Source organism: Chiloscyllium plagiosum, chromosome 36 (genome assembly GCF_004010195.1).
Source record: "Chiloscyllium plagiosum isolate BGI_BamShark_2017 chromosome 36, ASM401019v2, whole genome shotgun sequence".
Classification (NCBI taxonomy): Eukaryota; Metazoa; Chordata; class Chondrichthyes; order Orectolobiformes; family Hemiscylliidae; genus Chiloscyllium; species Chiloscyllium plagiosum.
The window spans coordinates 34,581,793-34,604,842 of NC_057745.1; the positions used below are offsets into that span (position 1 = coordinate 34,581,793).

Here is a 23,050-nt window from a genome sequence, read left to right on the forward strand (position 1 = left end):
TCACTGTAGACAGGTTCCCAACATTAACACAGCTCCAACTGGGTGGTCATTATGTGTAGAAGGGATAGAAATTGACCTTGCGCCAGGGATTAAAATGACTTGTTAAAGAGCCAAGATCAGGTGTCTAGATTTGACAATGCTGTAAGATGATGTGAAGTTTTGACTGTACGGTACTCACTTGCTTCTCAGCCAATGTACTCCCTCCACCCGACCACCAAGGAGACAGCATGATTGACAGCCTGGACGAGAATTGGAGGGGAAGTATGATTCAAAGCAAGATGCAAAATTGCAACCATTTTTGCTCCTCCTGGCCCACAAGCTATCCTCTAAAGACACTTAACTTCATCTGAAGTGTCTTAAGAGTCTCTTCAGAAACCTGCTTCAATCTGAAGCTGCCAACCTCATTAAAACATTCAAATTTACAATCCACTTCCTGGGAGCAGACTGATTGCCTGACAATTGTCCTGCTTCTGTTGAACCTGAAAGTGGGCAAGGTGGGAACAAATTTAGAACCTAATATCTCACCTGAAACCCCGCACCTCCAAATTTTTTGGAGTTAATATTTACCCTTTTGTATAGGGTTATTCCCAATACAAATTTCATGGTGGGTTTACTGTACTGACAGAAGCAAAAATAAAACAGTTAATGCTAATTCAGTCATCAGCGGCAAACCTAAAGTAAAAATAAAGCAAGCTGGTTTCAGGTTATTTATGAGACAAGTAATTTTATGAGATTTTGTAGCACATTATTAATACCTCATTTAAATACTTAGAAGATGGAACAGTTCCACCATCTAGTCAAAGTAAAACCATGAACTTTTGTTCAACAGATGAGCTTCCACCACTCAACCTGAGATTGACACCAAAGTAAAATAAGTAGGAGATAATATGAAGTTACTCCTGCCTATTTCCAGATACCTTCAAAGTATGTGGTTGCTGTCGGGGAAAGGTTGCCCCGATCATCCTTCTCCCCCCACCCATCCCTCCAGATGAACCTCTACATATCCATAGCCTTGTGCTCCTCTAGTTCATCCTGGCCCCAACAAGGTCTGTGGTCATTATACTGAAGCCACATCATCGTCTGGGTAAGCCATTCCCTGAGGACTTGTGTTATGGGCACAGACGCTTTAGGAGTGATTCAGAGAAGTGCAATGAGATGGAATCCTCAAATCTAAACATGCAGTTACGAGCAAAGAGTAGACAGATGTAGGCTGTGCCTCCGTGAACGAAGATAAAGAGGCCACCTTTATAGAGGTGGATCAAATACTATATAGAATACATTACAAACCCAGGGCATCGAGGTCAGTAAACTAGGAACATTAGAAATAAATTATTCTCTCTATAAAACATTAATCATCATAATAAATACTACTCACTTGCTACTTTTATATAAGGGCCTTTTTATCTCTCCTGACAGCAGATCTCAGGGCTTGTACCTTGTTTGACAACATGCATCCAAACAGATGGCCATGCATTTTTCCTCTCAATGTACTCTATAAATAAAGTCATATCTGAAATACTCCTCGAGGAGCCCGTTAGTGTCCACTGAGTCAGAAAAGAGATTGATAACAGCTGCAGCATATTTGAGCTTTTATGCAGCTTGCGTTTCCTGCACTTGGTTCCACCTGCACTTGGTTCCATGTGCTTAAATTTGTTTTCATACTCTTATGGTACAACTAAATGAAACCTTTTGGGTGAAACATTAAACCAAAGTTGTGTCTTCCCCCAGGTAGATGTTGATGATTCAGTCACAGCAGGAGTTACCTCAAGTCTTCTGGTCAACATTCAACCTTCAACTAACATTACTTAATTTATTGCTTTTAAGGGGACCTTGCTGTACATGAATTAGCTGCTGTGTTTCCGACATTACAGCAGTGACTATTTTTAGAAGTACTTCATTTTCTGGGAATGGTTTGGAGTGATAAAAAATACTGCAGAAATGTGAATCCTTTTTTAGTTTACAATGGATGTAGTTTCCTCGCTGAGCTGGGAGGTTTTCATTTCAATTTATGCATATAAATAGAAAGCAGAAATCATGTACACTGTTTCACCTGAGGCCCGCTGAAGATTTATCTTGTAGGGTGACGATACGTCTGGAAATGAACCTCCCAGCTCAGCGAGCAAACCTACATCCAGAACCTTAACCTGAGCTACAAATCTTCTCAAAACTCGCTTAGTTTACAATGTTTAAACCGAGAAGCCAAGCCAAGACAAGGTCTATCACTCTTTTCCCTTGGTCATACTGGGCACCAGAATGCTGAAGCTGCTTCCATCAACATTCTCCGTTCTTGATTGCCCAGCAGGGGAAACACAAACCTCCCACAAACCCCTCTCAAACCCCTTCACAATCTCTGTGGACTGCAGTGGGATCAGCACCATTCCTCTAAACTCCAGAGTGCAGGCCCAATGTACTCAACCACAAATAATACAGCAAACCTTTGATCCCAGGAACTCATCTGACACACCTGTACTCTGTTACTCTATGGTTACTGGACAGTTTTGGTGGCTTTTGAGCAGAAAGGTGCAATGAAAGCTTGTACTCAAAGGTTGTAGATATTCATAAACAATCTAGAAAAGTAATAAAGCGGCCTCACCGTCCCTTCAGCTCCTTCCAGCTACCAACCGGATTCATCCCTCCAATCGACCAACTAGGTTGTACCCATCACTTGTAATCACCTATCACTACCTCATCATTCCAACCCTCTCCGACACATAATCCTCCCCCGCAACCCTTTAATCTGCAGCTCCCCCTTCCCCCACCTCCTTTCCTTAAGAAAGGTTATACCCAAAACATCGACTTCTCCATCTCCTGATGCTGCCTGGCTTGCTGTGTTCCCTCAGCCTCCTGTATGTCTACTTTGGATTCCAGCATCTTCAGTTCTTTTCTCTCTGTCTCAATTTAAAGGTTCACACAAGAAAAGGTAGAGTCACCACAGTTTTCCCAGACCATAGGCTGCTCTCTCGTCAGAGAGAGACATATGGTGGTAGTGGTTTAACCTGAGGGTAGACACAACTTAGGTGAGGGGAGAGATTGAGAAAGAGAATCCTTCACAGTAACCTCAGTTATTGCAGGAACTCAACCTACACTGTTGGTATCACTTAGCATTGCAAGTCAACCAATTATCCAGTGAACTGAGCTAACTGACTTCCCTGAAACAAGGATGTCACACTGGCTGCAAACAAAGGATCTTAGCCTCCAATACCATTATTCATATTCAAGGACTGGACTAATTAAATCATCAGTAAAGACCACCCTTTTGCTGTTTAGAAACATTCAGCATACAAGGTAAAAGAAACTGAACTGAATTTGCAAACAGCTACAGAAATAGAAATTTTATACAAGAATTCACAGAAAGATATGTTCAAAGGACTTATGAAATTTGATAAAAACTCTACTCCTGTGCAGTAGGATCAGAGAAACAGCACTAAAATGTGATCCCAATCTGTTATAGTCAGCTGTTCCATTGCCAATAAGCCACTACAATAATATTGTTTGAAACCAGTGACATCAGCAATACAGACCAACTGACTTTCCATTTTCACACTACATCCAGACTCTTAAAAGATAATGATACAATATTAAAGTGTTCTAAACATGCACTGTCACTGCATATTATAAATCTTGCTATGAAGTTCACACTCTAAAATCATCAATACCAAATTTGGGAGGCAAGAGTCAGGAACAGAAATTGGAGGAAGATTTGCAGACGAGAAACTCGATAGAGCTTGTAAGAAGGCCTATGGTGTATTAGCGTTCATTAGCAGAGGGATTGAATTCAAGAGTCGTGAAGTGATGTTGCAACTGTACAGGACTTTGGTTAGGCCACATTTGGAGTACTGTGTGCAGTTCTGGTCGCCTCACTTTAGGAAAGATGTGGAAGCTTTGGAGAGGGTGCAGAGAAGATTTACCAGGATGTTGCCTGGAATGGAGAATAGGTCGTACGAGGATAGGTTGAGAGTGCTAGGCCTTTTCTCATTGGAACGGCGAAGGATGAGGGGTGACTTGATAGAGGTTTATAAGATGATCAGAGGAATAGATAGAGTAGACAGTCAGAAACTTTTTCCCCGGGTACAACAGAGTGTTACAAGGGGACATAAATTTAAGGTGAAGGGTGGAAGGTATAGGGGAGATGTCAGGGGTGGGTTCTTTACCCAGAGAGTGGTGGGGGCATGGAATGCGCTGCCTGTGGGAGTGGTAGAGTCAGAATCTTTGGTGACCTTTAAGCGGCAATTGGATAGGTACATGGATGGGTGCTTAAGCTAGGGCAAATGTTCGGCACAACATCGTGGGCCGAAGGGCCTGTTCTGTGCTGTATTGTTCTATGTTCTATATTCTATGTTCTAAACTCAGACCTTCCAGATAATAGATCAGAGTGGTGCTGGAAAAACACAGCAGGTCAGGCAGCATCCAAGGAGCAGGAAAATCGATGTTTCGGGCAAAAGACTGATGAAGGGCTTTTGACCGAAACATCGATTTTCCTGCTCCTCGGATGCTGCCTGACCTGCCATGCTTTTCCAGCACCACTCTGATCTAAACTCTGGTTTCCAGCATCTGCAGACCTCACATTTGCCTTCCAGATAATAGTCTGCCTCCTCTAGAATAACTGACAGAAAAATCCGGAAGTTTAAGGAAAGAATGTGGAGTGCAGTACTTTCAGAAATACTATCTGTGCCACTTGCTAGCGAAGAAACAGAAAGTAGCCCGACATCAATCAGGCAAAAGCTTTGGTGTAGAAAATCCAGAGTTTTGTTCTTTAAGTGTTGGAATAGAAGTTTATGCAAACAAGTTGGGTTCTGCCTGAAAGGGGGTAGATAGTCCATAGGAGCAGAAATTAGGCCATTCGGCCCATTAATTCTGATCTGCCAATAGATCATGGCTGATGGGTTTTTCAACACAATTTTCCCACTTCGTAACCTTTAATCCCCTTGGCAATCAAGAATTTATCTATCTCTGTTTTAAACATACTCAATGATCTGGTCTCCACTGCCTTCCGTGGCAATGAATTTCACAGATTTAGACTCTCTGGCTAAAGACATTTCTCCTTATCTCTGTTCTAAATGGGCTTTACTTTAATGCTGTGCCCTCAGGTCCTCATCTCTTGTATCAATGGAAAATCTTCCCAACGTCTACTGCATCCAGGCCTCTTAGCATTCTGCAAGTTTCAATCAGATCCGCTCTCATTCTTCTAAACTCCATCGAGTATAGTCCCAGAGTCCTCAAATGTTCCTCGTATGTTAAGCCTTTCATTCCTGGGACCATTCTCGTGAACCTCCTCTGGACCTTCTCCAGGGCCAATACAACCTTCCTGAGGTATGGAGCCCACAATTGCTTACAATACTCTAAATGTGGTCTGACCAGAGCATTAAAAATCTCAGAAGTACACCCTTGCTTTTAAATTCTAGTCCTCTTGAGATGAATGACAACATTGCATTTGCCTTCCTAATTACCAACTCAACTTGCAAGTTCACCTTAAGAGAACTCTGGACTAGGACTGTCCAGTCCCTTTGCACTCCAGGTTTCTGAAATTTCTTTCCATTCAGAAAATATCCCATGCATCTATTCTTCTTAACAAAATGCACGACCTCACACTTTACCACATTGTATTTCATCTGTCATTTTTTAGCCCACGTTCCTAATCTGCCTAAATCTTTCTGCAGCCTCCCTCCCTCTTCACTACTCTTCGCCACTCCACTTACCTTTGTATCATTCGCAGTTCAGTTCCTTTATCCAGATCGTTAAGGTGTAAAGTGAAAATTTGTGATCCTAGCACCAATCTTTATGGAACACCACCTTCCATCCCCAATCTCTGCCTTCTGACAGACAGTCAATCTTCTATCCATGCTAGTACCTGGCCTCTAACACCATAGACCCTGATTTAACTCAGCAGCCTCCTGTGTGACACCTTATCAAATGCCTTCTTGAAGCCCAGATAGATAACATCCATTTGCTCTCCTAGGTCTAACCTGTTTGCTACTTGTTCAAAGAATTCTAATAGATTTGTCAGGCATGACCTCCCCTTGAGGAAACCATGCTGATTTTGCCTTGCACTTCCAAGTAGTCAGAAATCTCATCCTTCACAATGAACTCCAAAATCTTACCAACGACTGAGTTCAGGTGAATCAGCTTGTAATGTTCCATCTTTTTCCTTACTCCTTTCTTAAACAGGGGGGTTACATTAGTGATTTTCCAGCCCTCTGAGACCCTCCCTTACTCCAGTGATACCTGAAAGGCTCCACTATCTCCTCAGCTATCTTCACTTTCAGTTCTGCTGACACCTTCTCCCTGGTCATGGCCACTGTACTCATTTCTGCCCCCCAACTCTTTTGAATGTTTGGGATATTATTCATGTCTTCCACATGAAGACTGATGCAAAGTACTCATTTTGATTCCTCAGCCATTTCTTCGTTCCCCGTTACCAGTTCTCCAGCATCATTTTCCTGCAGTCTAATGTCCACTTTTGCCTCTCTTTTGCCCTTTATGTATCTAAAGAAACTCTTGCAATCTTCCCTAATATCACTGGCTAGCTTACCCTCATGTTTAATCTTCTCCCTCCTTGTTTCTCACTTTGTTGTCCTCTGTTGGTCTTTGTAAGCTTCCCAATCCTCTGGCTTCCCATTGCCCTTCGCCACATTATATGCTTTCTCTTTTGCTTTTATGCTGTCCCAGACCTCCCTGGTCAGCCATGGTTGTCTCATCCTCCCCTTGGTATTCTTCTTTTTCCTTGGGATGAATTTATTACAGCTTTTTTTTTGCAGCTTTGACCAAAGAAGAGGCTGGTGGTTAATGACCAAGAAAAGGGAAATATAGGGTACAGACAAGTTGTGTTATTTCCATGACATTTGCCAATAGAGTGAGCAAACATCTGCGCAAGTCCAAGTTCATTAATTCCCAAAGTCCAATAAGATGCATCTGAGGATCCTGAAGGAACCAAGGCAGTAAAAATTGGGAAATTCTGGCTCAAATGTTTTTAAATTGACTGAATATTAGAGAGATACCTGGAATGAAAAAGTAGATCTCGCAGCAAGTTTTAAAAAAAGCAAAAATTATCCAGTAAACTAAAAGTAACATGGATCAAGTTACAATACCTTTAACAATGATAATATCATGGAGCAGAGTAAACTATGGTGAAAAATAAGAAGTAGTGATCCTTAAGATTAGACTACTGGCTTTCTTTTATGAAGAGACAAAGGAACATTATATGTATGACAGGATATGTACTGCACAGGGAACTTCAGTAAGGCAAACACAAACAGATATTGCTGGAAAAGCTCAGCAGGTCTGGCAGCATCTGTGTAGAGAAATCAGAGTTAATGTTTTGGGTCAAGTGACCTTTCCTCAGAATTCTACCAGATGCTACCAGACCTGCTCAGCTTTTCCAGCAAGTCCAGTTTGTGTTTCTGATTTCCAGCATCTGCAGTTCTTTCAGTATTCACTTCAGCAAGACATTTGCTGAAGTGTGGTTCCTTTTGGAAAGAAAGTAGGCACCAATAGAAATTTCACAGTATGTGCATAATTAATTGACAGAACACAAGAGCTGGTGGCATGGGGATTGTCATAGTCAAGGAGGATATTACCAGTGAGGTCACCAATTTAAGACTTTGTTGAATAAATTATCTGAAGCTAGGAGTCACCAGTGGTGGGGCTAAGATGAGGCTAAGCTTTTAAAATGTAAAGCTGAACTGGAGAGCTGCATAGGATTAAGGAAAGGAGGATTTGAGTTACTTGGGAATTGGACTGGCAGGTGTCATGTGAAATTTAATGAAGAGGAATGCAAAAAGCTTCACATGCTGACAAAAATCCCAAAGTAATTGATAACCAAACAGCAAGAAATCCCTGAATGTGGAAAGTAAAAGTGATGTAAGGTACTGATTGACAATAAACTCAAAGCTTCACACCATGGTCAGTGCAGTGAGTAAAGCAAATTAGATGCTGGAGTCTGTTAGAGGTCAATATTGAACCAACCTTGTGAGATAACCCTGACATTTAAATCATTTGCGCTACAATGCTGTGTTCAATTCTGGTTGCAACAAGAAAATATTGAAAGCATGCAAAGGAAGGAGGGGATTGAGGAGAGATGCCTTGAAAATTGCATTAACACACACTTTGGGCTTCAATGGACTTCCCATCAGCTCATCGCTACCTGCTGATGTTCAATTAACAGTCACCCTGTTTGTCAGATGAGAAACAGGCAGCATCAGATGAAATGTACCCCTCCACTATCTCACCAGTAGAGTACGGTAAAGGATAGGTTTGGAAAAATCAGTCTCAGATTCCATCTGCTCTTCATTGTTTCTTTCATGTTCCCTAATCAGCTCCATATGCTCTCAAAAAAAGTTCAACATGAGTAAGGTCAAAGCTTTATGAAATTCATGCAAGAACAAAGCTCCTATTTTACAGATCTCTTATTCAGCTGCCACTATGGCACATGTGTTTCCAGACTTTCGTTAGCTGAAATGGAGCGGTTTAGATGGTGCTCGCTGCCTAGTAATATCATGGTGCATGCATTCATAGTTTGCATTTATAAACTAAAATCCATGAAGCCAGCAATAAATTGCATAGTGGAACCAAAGCCCAGACGGAACGCACTTTGCGCCTGCCTAAAAGTGAGCTAGGGTCAGCTGATGACATCATTACCTTTAAGATCATCTCCTGACGCTCATGGTCCATCTCAGGAACACAACAGGGCAGAACATCAGACACTAACATTCAAGCAACAGCCACAAGCTTCCCCTGAAGAAATAGCATGTTAACCAAAAGATGGGAAAAGGAAAGCAAGACGAGTTGGCAGATGGAATCAAAAATGAGAGAATAAGTCCCGCTTTCCACTCAGCCAGATCGACTCCATAGATGTTTAAAATTGGGGGTTGGGACCTGCTTCCAAGATTCCTGCCCCATTCCCAAAACCTCAAAGTTTGCTGGCACTAATATAAAGGTGTGAGTCTTGAGGGAAATTGCCTCTATCTAACACAAGACTGAGTCAAATTTTTCAAATATTAATTCATTTTTCTTTTTATTCTTCTACAGGATGTGATATCACTACTAAGTCAGCATTTATTGCCCATTCTTAATTCTCCTTGAGAAGCTGATGGTAACCCACTTTCTTAAACTGCAGCTATCCTTGGCAGATACATCAACAGAGCTATTAGGAAGGGTATTCCATGATTTTGACTCAGTGACAGTTCCAAGTCAGGATGGCATGTGGCTTGGAGGGAAACCTGCAGGTGGGAGACTGGGTTTTGTGGAGCTGGCTGTCAATGGACAACTTTGCAGCTGTTAAAATACTGGCATCCTCATTGTATGAGACATCAGTTTTTCACTTGTAGCACAATTGCTCGTAATTCATTTGTTTGCCAAGTGAAGTGATGATGGAGAATTGAACATAGAGAATAGGACACAGCCATTTAGCACCTCAAACCTGCCCCACCAATGAGACCAGAGCAGATCTGTAACCAATCTACAATTGTCACGAAGCTCTTAATAACTTAGATCAATAAGAAAATGATCAATCTCAGATTTAAAAATTAACAAGTAATCTAGCAATAATTCCCCATCTGAGGAAGAGAGTTCCAAAACTTCAGTTGGCTTTTGTATGCAGAACTGTTTCCAGAATTCGCTGCTGAAATTCTGACTTTAAGTTTTCAACTACATTCTCTTATCCTTCCCTCCCTAACAAGAATCACACAACACCAGGTTATAGTCTAACAGGTGCATTTGGAAGCACTAGCTTTCGGAGCGCTGCTCCTTCATCAGATGGTTGTGGAGTTAAAGATCATAAAACACAGAATTTATAGTAGAAGATTACAGTGTCGTACTGTGATAGATTGAATAAATCTGGATTGTTATGTCTTTCATCTTTTAGATGGGTTGTGTGATTTTTTAACTTTGTCCACCCCAGTCCAACACCGGCTCCTCAATTGTTCCCCTTAATATCTTGGAAACTTCAATTAAGTCATTCCTTAATCTTTAAATTCCAGGTATGAAATGCTAGTTTGTGTAACCTCCCCTCAAAACTTAACTCGAGTCCACTTTACATTCTGCCAAACCTAAAAGCTGAGCTTGCACCATATCCTTCCTAATGTATGGTGCCCAAAGTTACTCTTAGTAACTCTAGATGTCATTTAACTAAGACTTCATATACCTGAAGCATGACTTCTGCCCCTTCTGAGATTGATCATTTTCTTATTGATCTAAGTTTAGTCTACGAGATAAGAAACCATTTTAGGAAGTTGAGTTGACAGTCGAATTAGGAAGTGGGCAGACTTGTGTTGTTTCCCTGCAGTTGTATTCAGAAGCATATTTTTGGCCTGTGTATTATGATCTTTTTCAAACTGATTTCTTTTTAAGAGGCTTTATGATTCATTTTACTCAAAACTAATTAGTTTGTTTTTGAAGCTGTTCAATCTCAAAGTAGTTGCACAACTCTTCTATGAAGCATTTAAAGGTGCTATACAAGCAAGTTGCTAGTGACAGAGCTGTTAATTTATCTTTTTATCCTGTGTTGTTTCTGCCTCCCCTTCAGTAAAACCCCTTGGACACTTAATAATAAGTTGCAGTTTCTGAAAAATAAAATTTGAAGCAAAATCTAAAGATCTCTTAGTCTGCTGGCCCCTCCAGTTCTTTCTCGTTCTATGTGGAGAATTGATTTTGTAAGAAATTATGCTTGCAAGTGTCATTGACACTCCTGTCAAAAACACATGGAGACTTGTGTTGCTTTTCTGTAGGCGCATTCACAAGCAGAAACTCTGCAAATGTTATTTTAACTGGTTTATAAAAAAAGCTGATACAGTGCAAATGTTCTATGATTGTTTTGAGGTGTTTTACATTTGGATTTATCTATTTTTGAAATGGGAGGATGGCGAAGTAGAGACTTTGTGCTTTGCTATAAAATTCCAACCAATCATAATTACGTTACATTTAAGGTTAGCACTGTAAAGAATTACCTCCATATCTTTGCATAAGGTTGCGTTGGCTCCAAAAAGAATCTGGCACTGTTCATCAGCACTGTAGTGCATGCCTGGCAGTTTGGGAGGTAGCCGCGTTATATAGTGACTTCTAGGGTCAGTTTCCAAGAGGCAGGCACTGACTTTTGACCTGTTAATAACAAAGGCAAATGTTTTATTAAACAAAACACTCAATATTTTCCACAAAGAAAATAAGTAATTTTGGTCAATGGTAATGGATGTGAAAGAGTTAACCTGCGCGACTGTGAAGCTCTGTCCACTGCGATATGTAACACGGCCACTGGGTGGAGCGTAGGGCAATAGCCAGGGAGTCATGGTAAATGTAATGGAAACAGTCACATCTTCTCCCTCCTCATATTACCACCAATACAATGTAACCTATATGTAAGTACTAAGACATAATAGACATAGTCCAGATATTTCGATAAGATGTCTTTGTGCTGGGGTTTCCTGGTCAGATGGCTCCTGTTACAAACTTACCCAAGAAGTCACAAACACAATAGTGAAAAAAATCTTCAGAGAAACCACATACCCCAATGAATCAGTATGCTGAGTTCTAAGACTTATATATCCAGCAGCAGAGCCAACCACTTTAACAGCTATGAAAGGATATGCAAGTGTGGATGGCAGTTGATAGAGGAGTTATAGTGCTTGGGTGAGTTTTAGGGTACCGGGTAGGTGAATGTGGCAGTGTGAGGTGAGTAGGGTACAGGTTACATGGTATGCCAGATGGGTGAGTTTGGTAGCAAGTCAGAACAGCACAGAAACAGGCCCTTCGGCCTACCAAGACTGCACTGATACAAGCCTTTCTAAACTGAAAACTTTTTGCTTCTATGAGGTCCGTATCCATTATTCCCAAACCTATTTATATATGTCAAGATGCCTCTTAAACGTTGCTATTGTATCTGCTTGTACCACCTCCTCTGGCAGCACATTTCAGGCATTTATGTAAAAACCTTGCATCTGGCATCTACTGTAAATTTATGCCCTTTTACCTTAAACCTATTTACCCGAATAATTGATTTCAATGCTGGAGAATAAAGACTCTTACAAACTATCCTATCCTAGCAAACTATGTAAGGTAGCTCGCTGAGCTTGAAGGTTTGTTTTCAGATGTTTCATCACCATACTAGGTAACATCATCAGGGAGAGTCTCCGGTGAAGCGCTGATGGTATGTCCCACCTCTCTATTTATAGGGCTTGGTTTCTTAAGGTGGGTAAGATACCATGCAAGAACTGTTTAAAAAAAACACTACATCGGATAAACTAGCAGGGGACCTACCACCAGGATACATGAACACCAACTGGCCACCAAAAGACCCAACCCACTATCACTAGCTTCTATACATACAGACAAAGAAGGACACCACTTTGACTGGGACAACACACACATCCTCAGACAGGCAAAACAAAGACATGTACGAGAATTCTGAGAGGCATGGCATTCTAACCAGAACTCCATCAATAAACACATTGATTTAGACTCTATCTACCTTCCCTTGAGAAAAAGAACCGGAAGTGGCATCACCTGCCTTAAGAAACCCAGCCCTATAAATAGAGAGGTGGGACATACCACCAGCACTTCACCGGAGACTCTCACTGATGATGTTACCTAGTATGGTGATGAAACATCTGAAAACAAAGTGTCAAGCTCAGTGAGCTAACTTATAGACTTATCATCAACCTGAGCTACAAATCTTCTCAAAAATCGCATTCCAATCATGCCTCTCATAATTTTGTAAACTCGTATCAGGTCACCTCTCAGCCTGTGACGTTCAAGTAAAAACAAACCAAGTTTCTTCAAACTCTCTTCATATGTAATACTCTCCAAACCCGGCAACATCCTAGTAGATTGTAACTGTATGCTCTTCAAAGCCTCCACATCCTTCTGGTAGTGTGGCGACCAGAACAATATGCAATATTCCAAATATGACCTAACTAAAATTCTAAACAGCAGCAACATGACTTGCCAATTTTTATACTCTGTGCCCCAATCAAAGAAGGCAGAGAGAGCTAGACCTTCATGATTACCTTCTCCATTTTGTGTTGCTGCTTTCAGGGAACTGTGAAACTATACGCCTAGATCCCTTTCATGTTGATACTACAAAGGGTTCTGACATTTACTGGAGAGACTTGCATTAGACCTTCCAAAATGCACCACCTCACATTTATCTGAATTAAACTCTGTCTACCATTTCTCCACCCAAATCTCCAGACTATCCATACCCTGCTGTATCCTCTAGCAATCCTCCTCACTACCAGAAGCTCCCTCAATCTTTGTGTCACCACAAACTTACGAAAAGAGATCATGTTCATTCTCCTCCAAATCATTTATATATTAAATGTGTTAAAAATGACACAGGCCCCAGTACTGTCCCCTGTGGAACACCACTGGTCACAGATCTCCAGTTAGAAAAACACCCTTCCAACTCTACTCTCCATGACCAAGCCAGTTTTATATCCATCTTACTGCTCACTGTGGATCCCATGTGACTTCACTTTTTGCATCAGCCTTGTCAATAGCCTTGCTAAAATCCATGTAAACAACATTCACCAGCCTGCCCTCATCAATCACCTTCATCACCTCCTCAAAAAACACAATCAAGTTTGTGAGACACACCCTCCTCTGCACAAAGCCATACTGCCTTTTGCTAATAAATCCATATTTTCCCAAAGGTGATTAAAGCCTATCCTTAAGAACCTTCTCCAATAATTTCCCTATCACTGATGTCAGGCTCACCAGCCTGTAATTTCCCAGATTATCCCCTGTTGCTCTTCTTAAACAAAGAAACAACATTGGCTATTCTCCTGTCCCTGGTTCCTCATCTGTGAGTAAAGAGGATACAATGATTTCATACAAGGTCCTAACAATTTCCTTACCACTCTAGGTTAGATTCTATCAGGTCTTGATGACTGGTCTACCTTAATGCTTTTCAAAACTCCCAACATCTCCTTTTTGATATCAACATGCCCTAAGATATCAACATACCCCTCTCTGCACTCATCATCCACCAAATCCTTCTCCTTTGTGAATACTGATGCAAAGCTTTCGCTAAGGACCTCACCCACTTCCTCCGACTCCACGCATAAATTCCCTCTTTTGTCCCTCAATGAACCTACTCTTTCCCTGGCCACCCTTTTGCTCCATAATAAAATGTCAGGTAAGTGAATGAGTGCATAGAGTCGATTGGGGAGGGGTGATCAGTCAGGGGCTAGCAAAGGAATCAGTGGGGCTTCATTGGCGACTCATGGATTCAGTTTAACAATTATTGAGTTACAGGAGCTGTTAGCTGATTTGTTTGAACGAGGTAAAAACAATGACTGCAGATGCTGGAAACCAGATTCTGGATTAGTGGTGCTGGAAGAGCACAGCAGTTCAGGCAAAATCCAAGGAGCAGCGAAATCGATGTTTCGGGCAAAAGCCCTTCATCAGGAATAAAAGCAGAGTTTGAATGACTGGTTTATGATGCAGAGTGACACCAACAATGCAGATTCAATTCTGTACCAGCTGAAGTTACAATGCTTTCTTAACTTGATCCCTCATCAAAGGTGTAGTGAACCTCAGGTGAAATTCCCCACTAGTCCACTCTTTTAATGATACAGCAGCCTTATGGGCCTCTCCCACTATGGCAACTTTTTGATCTCCAACGTTTCCTGGATAACTGTTAAGCTTGACTGAATTGGCAGTTTGTGACGTTTATAACTTGAAACAGACTTTTTCTGAGGGTCCCAGATGTAGGAGAATTGTCCATTGCAAACTTCAATTTCCTAGACAATTTCCAAGGAGTCTGCTGTATCAGGGGCTCCATATGGTTCTGATCTAACTCTCTGTAGAGACAAAAAAAACTGCAGATGCTGGAATCCAAAGTAGACAGGCAGGAGGCAGAAGAACACAGCAAGCCAGGCAGCATCAGGAGATGGCACGGATTATACCCAAAAGGTTGACTTTTCCACCTCTTGGTGCTGCCTGGTTTGCTGTGTTCTTCCAGCCTCTTGTTTGTCTACTGATCTGACTGTCTGGCAATTGGAATATCTAGGTCCTAATCTTGTTGCCCAAAGTGAGTGTCTCTTCTGCTGAGACACGTGGTTCATCCTTCACCAGAAATGACTGGAAGTGTCTGTAGACCTGCACAGAAAGGAGGATTGGTGGCAGCATTCTACCCAAGGTATACAGGTCTTATCATTTTTATTATAACTAGCAGCATCTCTTTGATATTGTATTCCATGTTTACCTAAACCATCATTGATCGCTAGGTCACTTCAAGCTTCCTAACTCCTGCAAAATTCTACCAATTAAAAACATAGCCAGCCTCAATAGTATTGAGCAGGGAGAAATAGTTCCAGATATCCACCAGACTTGGTGTGATAAAGGCCTTCCTGACGCCATTCCTGAATGACACAGAGCATCATCCATGCAGGGACTTTGTTACTCAGGCAGGAACTTCGAGCGAAGCAGACAAGAAACTAGAAACAGAATATTTAATGGAGCATTATCCACATGAACTATAAATAGCACTGGACTATTTCTGTATTCAGTTTGTTGAACATACAATCCCTAGTTATCCTGAAGTGAAAAAGTGTGAACATTTAAAGAATTTCCTAGAAACTACAGACGGATAATATTTTTTGTCAGAATGATTTCACAAATAAAGATAAGAACTATAATGGGTGGGCATGCACAAAGATGATATATATTCACTGAAGGCTGGCAGCATGGGTTCACAAAAGGGAAACAATGTTTAACAAATCTGCACAGTTCTACTAACATCCATTATTAACAAAAAGGACAGAAGTTTTTATTCAGCAGTTAATGGTTCGTGATGGTGCTATTGGAAGTGATGTGAGGATTGAAGAAAAAACATGTTTCCTTTAAAAACTGGCTCGAGTGAATGACAGGTATAAATGATTACCTTTCAGGCCTGAAAAATATGTGAATAGAGCATCCTAGAAACAGTTGCCTTGTGATTTCAAGTATTTTTAAAATACGACATGATTTGGACAAAATTATATTCAGCAAAATTTCCAACGTGAAAACGCCTTCAAATGAAAACCATGTCAGAGAAAGTTGGTAACTGGTAGCAGATGGAGTTCATTGTGGTTAAAGGCTACATAATTATTGTGCAGCTTTGTTAATGAGGATTTGTCGTTAGGAAAGAAAACACCAATAAACTATGGAAACCTTCAGCATTGTGCTTGCCTATTAAAATGGCCAGAAATATGGAAAAATAAGCTGACACACTCTCCTAGCATTCAACAGGGATATAGGTCAGAGGCAGAAATAAACAGATAGATCGGTAGAGCTTTCTTGCGGGAAGGCTCACCAGTTCAAATGCAGGAAATTATTTTCCTCATGACCATATAAAATCACAGGACACAATTCAATTACAGTGATATTTCAATAGTATCACGCACTGGTCAGATCCCACCTAAAAAATATGCACTAGGATTAATATTATACGGTCTGAGTTGATGCTAAGGAATAATGATGAGTCAGGGCATCAGGAATTTTATTAATGAAGGTAAGACTGTAGAACTGATCTTGTTTCTTTTGAACGAAAAGACTGTGAAGTAATCAAAATTGATTTTTGCAAACCAGCCATCCACCAATTTGCTAAGACTAGAGTGACCTCAACAGGGTGGGATGAATTCCCACACCACTGAGGTTATTATGAAGAACTCACCACCTGTCTCTAATGAGGGAGAGCCCTTTGGTCCTCTGGGATTAAGCAATTTTGCCTTTATTCTGGGATAATACGTCAGAGAAGAGCAAAATCAGCAGTATAAATAGCAAAGATGGTTGGATCCATCTCTCGTCAGAGAATTGTTTGAGGATACAGTGAGAAGATGGCTAGATGGAAGTGATCCATCAGAGGGGTGGTGTCTTGGATTCATATTTTCCGTGTCTCCACAATTTTCTACATCCTGTTTGGAATGCATGCTGAAGTTAGAAACTTCAACAGAGTAAGTGTACAAAAAAATGTCAGGACTGAACAGAAGGTTCTGTGTTAATAGCTGGCTTACACTCGCCGGGTAAAATTCAGTGAAAACCACAAAGTGTGCATGCTGGGGGGAAATCTCTGCCACAACCACCTAAAGTACAGAAAGATCTACTAAAAGTGGCTTGAAGGCAAGTTTTTGAAAACTGCAAATCCCGGTAGTGGCTCAGTGGAAAATATATTTCAAACTTTTATTGCGTACAACATCAACATTTGTCAGGACCTAGCTTCCAGAGTACAGTTTGAATATTTTTGAAATTACATGAAACTTGCAATTGTCTGGCAAAGCCTTCATCTCTATTAGTGTGATATAAAAACAGAGGGGTGTGGTGAGTTGAAAGAGTCAGGAAGCTCTCTGCTGTAATTGTGGTAGTGTTTTTCTTCAAATGGATCCTCCCCAGATTCATGGCTGTGCCAATCTATTATCTGTAATTTATTTCTAACCACCAGGTTGTATTAAATAAGGTCAAAAAACAAAACAAACTACTTTCCTCCCCCAATTTAAATATAACACACCCTCTCTTGTTCAGTGGGATTTCTTCTCATATCTATCCACACTTCCCTTATACTCATCAAATGGATTAATTCCTGCACAGCAAGACAGGAATGATTTTACTGTGTACCATTATGAGCCTGCTTTATTCTTTTCATGACTCTTATTTCTGGCTACACATTTAAGGAGGAATCTGATATTACTCTGCACTCTGCCAGCACTACTTAAAGTCCATTCCATACCACAATAAATACAAATGAATTGCAGTCAAAGGTGCAGTGCTCACAATTTCTTTAATGTACACTGGGACATTTGCACTAGGTTTGTCTGTTTGAAGAGTAAAATATAAACACGGTTTTATCTGTCCCACTGTACAGATAAACACCACAGGAAATGAGGCCATTCATCCCCTCAAGCCTACTCTTACATTCAATTAGATTGGGGTTGATTTATGCCTCAGTTTTACTTCCCTGACTTTGCTCCACGTCTTGTGATAGGTTCAGTCTCAACACAAAGACTCAGTGAACACCAGTGCCCTGATCAGGTTCACCCCTCACAGATGTCCCACTGTAGGTGAAAAGGACACCATGTAGGAAGGTGATTTCAGTATTACCAATACTATGGCAGTGGACAGCTCGCCTCACATTAACCATTCTGCGTTAAATGAGGTCTTCTCAGAGGAAATATTTTGCTGAGCACAAGTGAGCATTTATAAGAAGAGAGCAAATCTTACCTCAAAAAATTCTCCAGGTCATCATGGCTACAGGTAGACCAGGACAGGTCACTTGGATTTTTTCCCTTGACCCATTCACCAGACATGATGTGGAAATGTTCAGCACATGAGGAGTGATCGGTGTCATGGCTCATACCCATGCTGTCCAAGAGAGAGTGATGATCGTTTGGGTGTGGGGGGGGGGTAAGCAGAAAGAGTGAAAGGAGGAAGACAGCAAGCAGAGGAGGTACAGAGATCAAGGTCAGGAAAGCAAGTGAAGGGGGCAGACAGAATGAAAGAGATGCAGTCAGATAGAAAGAGACAGGTGGAGACAGCAAGAGATGGGAAGTGGGTGTAGAGGGGACAGGGTAAGAGGGTGGCAGGGAGGAAGGGGGGACCGGGAGTGAGCAGGGACATGGAGCGAGGGGTGCAGTGAGTGAAGGAAGCAGGACCAAGAAAAAAGATGTAGGAAGTTGGCAGGAGAGAAGAGAGTGATAGAAAATAGGATAGGGGTAGAGAGAGAGAATGCAGAGGAGCGCAGAGTGAAAGAAAGTGTGCATGCAGGCAATAATAAGATTTGGGAGGCAAAGAAAAACAAGTATGTAAGTAAGGGAGCAAAACCAATAACAATTTGTCCAAATCTCAAACTGGCAGATGTGCCACAAAATTATCCACCATGACTTTTCCTGCAATGTACCATTATAAAACGTGAACTGTAATTAGGATCTAATTTACAGTAACATAGCTATAAATTGCTAGCCAGTAAATCTGGAAAACATCTGCTTTAAATGACAAAATGACAACATGTAACAGAAACACAATCTTAGCTGTGGCTCTGAAACCCATATGAATGTGTGCATTGAGTGATTCTCACTGTAATTATGGCATTCCTTTTAATTTCTTACATCAATTTACTCCAATGATATGCACACATATGGAGCAGATTGAATCTTGGCTCCCTCACCTCAGGGGCCAATATTTCATCCTGAGCTTATACGAAGCCCCAACCGGTTAGCTGAGAACTGGTGAGGTGATTCACAGCACACTGACGGGAGAGGCAGATTAGCTGTTGGGAGCTAGCAGCATGCAGCAAAGACATTAAACTGAATAGTCTGCATCAGTATTCCATTCTTCACTCTCTGCCTCAAATGAAACATCTAGAGAATTGGGATGTGGTGGAGGCTGGTACAATTGCAACAATTAAGAGGCATTTGGATGGGTATATGAATAGGAAGGGTTTGGAGGGATATGGGCCAGGTGCTGGCAGGTGGGACTAGATTGGATTGGGATATCTGGTCGGCATGGACAGGTTGGACCGAAAGGTCTGTTTCCATGCTGTACATCTCTATGACTATGACTCTAATTCCGGGAGCAACATCGTCACGAACTAACAGTACTAAGAAAAGCCTTTTCAAATACAAAAGCAAACAAAAATAATTGCTGCATGACAATATTCATAAGTCACAGCAGAATGTCTCCATTTTCACATTGTTGTTGGGGTTAACTTAACTTGTATTCATTAAAACTCAGTCAAACCATTCTTGACACAATCAATCAGAAAACTGGGGAGGGTCCAGACCCGTGTGGATTCCACTCCAAGATTTCTACTCTCTGCTCCACTGCAGTTACAACACTGGCACCTACACAAATATCCTGTACACAAATCCAACCCAGCCAATTACTGCCATAGCAGTTTACTCTTTATTATCAATAAATTGATGGAAGTGCTACCAACAGTGCCATCAAGCAGCACCTGCTCAGCAATAATCTGCTCAGTGACGCCCAGCCCAGTTTGGGTTCCACCAAAGCTACTCAGCTCCTGACCGCATTACAGCTTTGATTCAAACAGGGAAAAAGAGGTGAGGTGAGAGTGACTGTTCTTGACTTCAAGGCTGCATTTGACTGAATGTCAACAAGCCCAAACAATGTAAACAATTGTAACTCAGGGGGCAAACTCTCCGGTGGTTAGAATCATACATGGCATAAAGGAAGATGGTGTGATTGATGAAGGTCAGTCATCCCAGCTCCAGGACATCTCTGCAGGAGCTCCTCAGTATAGTGTCCTCGGCCAAACTATCTTCAGCTATTTCATGAATGATCTTCATAAGGTCCAAAGTGAGGATGCTCACCAAGGATTGCACAATTTTCAGCACAAATCATGACTCCTCAGATATTCTGAAGTCCATGTTCAAATGTACAAGATCAGGACAAATCCAGGCTTGAGCTGAAAATTGACAAAAGTCACACAAATGCCTGACAATGACCATCTTCAATAACAATTGCCCATGATATTCAATGGTGCTAACATCATTGAATCTCTACTGTCCAGATACTGGAGGTTATCATTGATCAGAAACTGAACTAGACCTGCCATATTGGACCTGCTCTTTGTAGTTCTTATAAACGACTTGGATAAAAAAGGGGAAGGGTGAGTTATAGTAGGTTTGCCAAAGAGACAAAGGTCGGTGGCGTTGTACATAGTGCCGAGGGCTGTTGCAGGATGCAGAGCTGGGCTGAGAAGTGGCAGATGGAGTTCAACCTGGAAAAATGCACATGATTTACTTTGGAAGGTCAAATTTAAATGCTGATACAGGGTTAAAGAGAGGATTCTTGGCACTTTGGAGGAACAGTGGGATCTTGGGGTCCAGATACATAAATCCCTCAAAGTTGCCACCCAAGTTGATAGGGTTGTTAACATGGCTTTCATTGACAGGGGGATTGAGTTTAAGAGCTGTGAGGTTTTGCTGCAGCTGTATAAAATCCTGATTAGATCACACTTGGAATATTGTATCCAGTTCTGGTCACCTCATTATAGGAAGAATGTAGATGCTTTAGAGAGGGTGCAGAGGAGATTTATCAGGATGCTGCTTGGATTGGAGGGCGTGTCTTATGAAGAGAGGTTGAGTGAGCTAGGACTTTTCACACTGGAGAGAAGAGGAACAGAAGTGACTTGATAGAGGTGTAACAAGGTAATAAGAGGCACAGATAGAGTAGATAGTCAGAGGCTTTTCCCCAGGGCAGAAATGGCTGTCACGAGGGGTCATAATTTTAAGGTGATTGGAGGAAGGTATAGGGGAGATGTCAGAGGTAGGTTCTTATGTCGAGACTGGTGGCTGCGTGGAATGCACTGCCAGTGGTGGTAATTGAGTCAGAGACATTAGGATATTTAAGCTACTGCTGGACAAGCACATAGACAGCAGTAAATTGCAGAGTGTGTAGGTTAGGTTGATCTTAGATTATTCCTGATGAAGGGCTTTTGCCCGAAACGTCCATTTTACTGCTCCTTGGATGCTGTCTGAACTGCTGTGCTCTTCCAGCACCACTAATCCAGAATGATCTTAGATTAAGATAAATGCTCAGCACAACATTGTGGGCTGAAGGGCCTGTGCTGTGCTGTACTGTTCTATGTTCTATTTAATACAGTGGTTATAAGATGGGTATTGGGACAAAATTGTAGCTGTGAGAGCTACTCCTTTTCTGAGGTACTTTCAATGTTGGAACTGATTTCCTCCAATGCTAGGAGCAGTAATTGCTGTTTGATATTCTGTTGCACTGTTTTGGAACTTTGGGGAAAAAAATCAAAACAACGCAACCTTAAAAAAGAAAGAAGGGAGACAAAGAGAGTGACCACAAGGTGGGACATGAATCAATCGAGAAAGAAACCGATGTGGGGAGATCACAGCAGGGGCGCAGCTAAGTGGCTAGTTTTTTTTAATAAATCTACAATACTGAGGAGAATGGGTTCTTTTTGATTACATGTTTTTATTGAGATCTGTCTCTTGATTAAACTTTAAAAATATAAAACATAGGTACTGTGTTAGCCTGCAGCAGTGTTTTTAGAGCAGTAAGACTGTGCTGTTTTCTGGGTCTGTGTTTTTAAGGTGCAAATGTTGTAAAGTTGGTGTGTTAAAATTGTAAAATGGGGGAAGCATTGGGTGGTCACTTTTTCTTTGGTGCTTAGAATTAAAATGGATGTATGAACAGCAGCTTAAAGTGCAGGTGCAAAGAAATTGCTCGAATTGAAACATTTTGTATCAAACAGCCAAGCAGCATTTTTATCAAAACAAAACGTCTTTTCAAATTTCTCCAATCAATTTTAACCAAGCACTTAGCTACCAAAAACCTACTGAATTTAAATCAGATGGTTTTGACAAACTAGAACCAATCTGATTGTAAAAATATTGATAGGTCATCAAAGGTATAAAAGATGAGGGCATTTGGAAAATGGTGAGAGCAAACGATCATCTGCCAAGAGATAACAACTTTCAGCTCTCAGAGAATTAATTAATAAAGGTATTGTGACACTCTTAGCTAACTTTCCAGACAGCAGAATTCACAGAGAGAACATTGCTGACACCAGAATTCGACAGAGACAGATATTCCTGATGCAAGAATATGAAGGAGGTGGTGTTCCTCAGAGAAGATCAATGGAGAAGACACAGAAAGATCTGGAAGACATGACCTGGCTATAATTTTGAGAGACTAAATTTTATTGTTTTGTTATATAAGTGGGACCAGTATTAATTTGAACAGCATAGTATTAGGATTTTATTTTATTAGGAAATAGTAAGCAGTTAGAGGGGAATTGTTTGGTTTGTTAGTGGTTCTGTTAATTTGTTCACTGTTCAAGTTAGATAAATAATTGTTACTTCTTGACAGCATAGTATTAGGATTTTATTTTATTAGGAAATAGTAAGCAGTTAGAGGGGAATTGTTTGGTTTGTTAGTGGTTCTGTAATTTGTTCACTGTTCAAGTTAGATAAATAATTGTTACTTCTTGATTAAAGTGTGAGTGAAAGGATTTCATTTCATTTAACCGCCCCTTTAAAACAGATCGGGGGCGGGGAGGTGAGGGGTAGGTTACACCTCTTTTATCAGATTAGGTGGT

The 23,050-nt window shown here is 41.1% G+C and overlaps 1 protein-coding gene across 1 annotated transcript in view; it reads right to left on the reverse strand.

Annotated features, from left to right (window-relative positions):
• adamts17 (ADAM metallopeptidase with thrombospondin type 1 motif, 17) overlaps positions 1 to 23,050 on the reverse strand; it is a 655,987-nt gene that overhangs the window by 331,223 nt on the left and 301,714 nt on the right. The window contains exons 9-10 of the mRNA XM_043677648.1: positions 18,184 to 18,324; positions 10,941 to 11,091 (exon numbers count right to left, since the gene is read on the reverse strand). Of these exons, the coding sequence (XP_043533583.1) occupies positions 10,941 to 11,091; positions 18,184 to 18,324 (292 nt within the window). The remainder of the gene's footprint in view (positions 1 to 10,940; positions 11,092 to 18,183; positions 18,325 to 23,050) is intronic.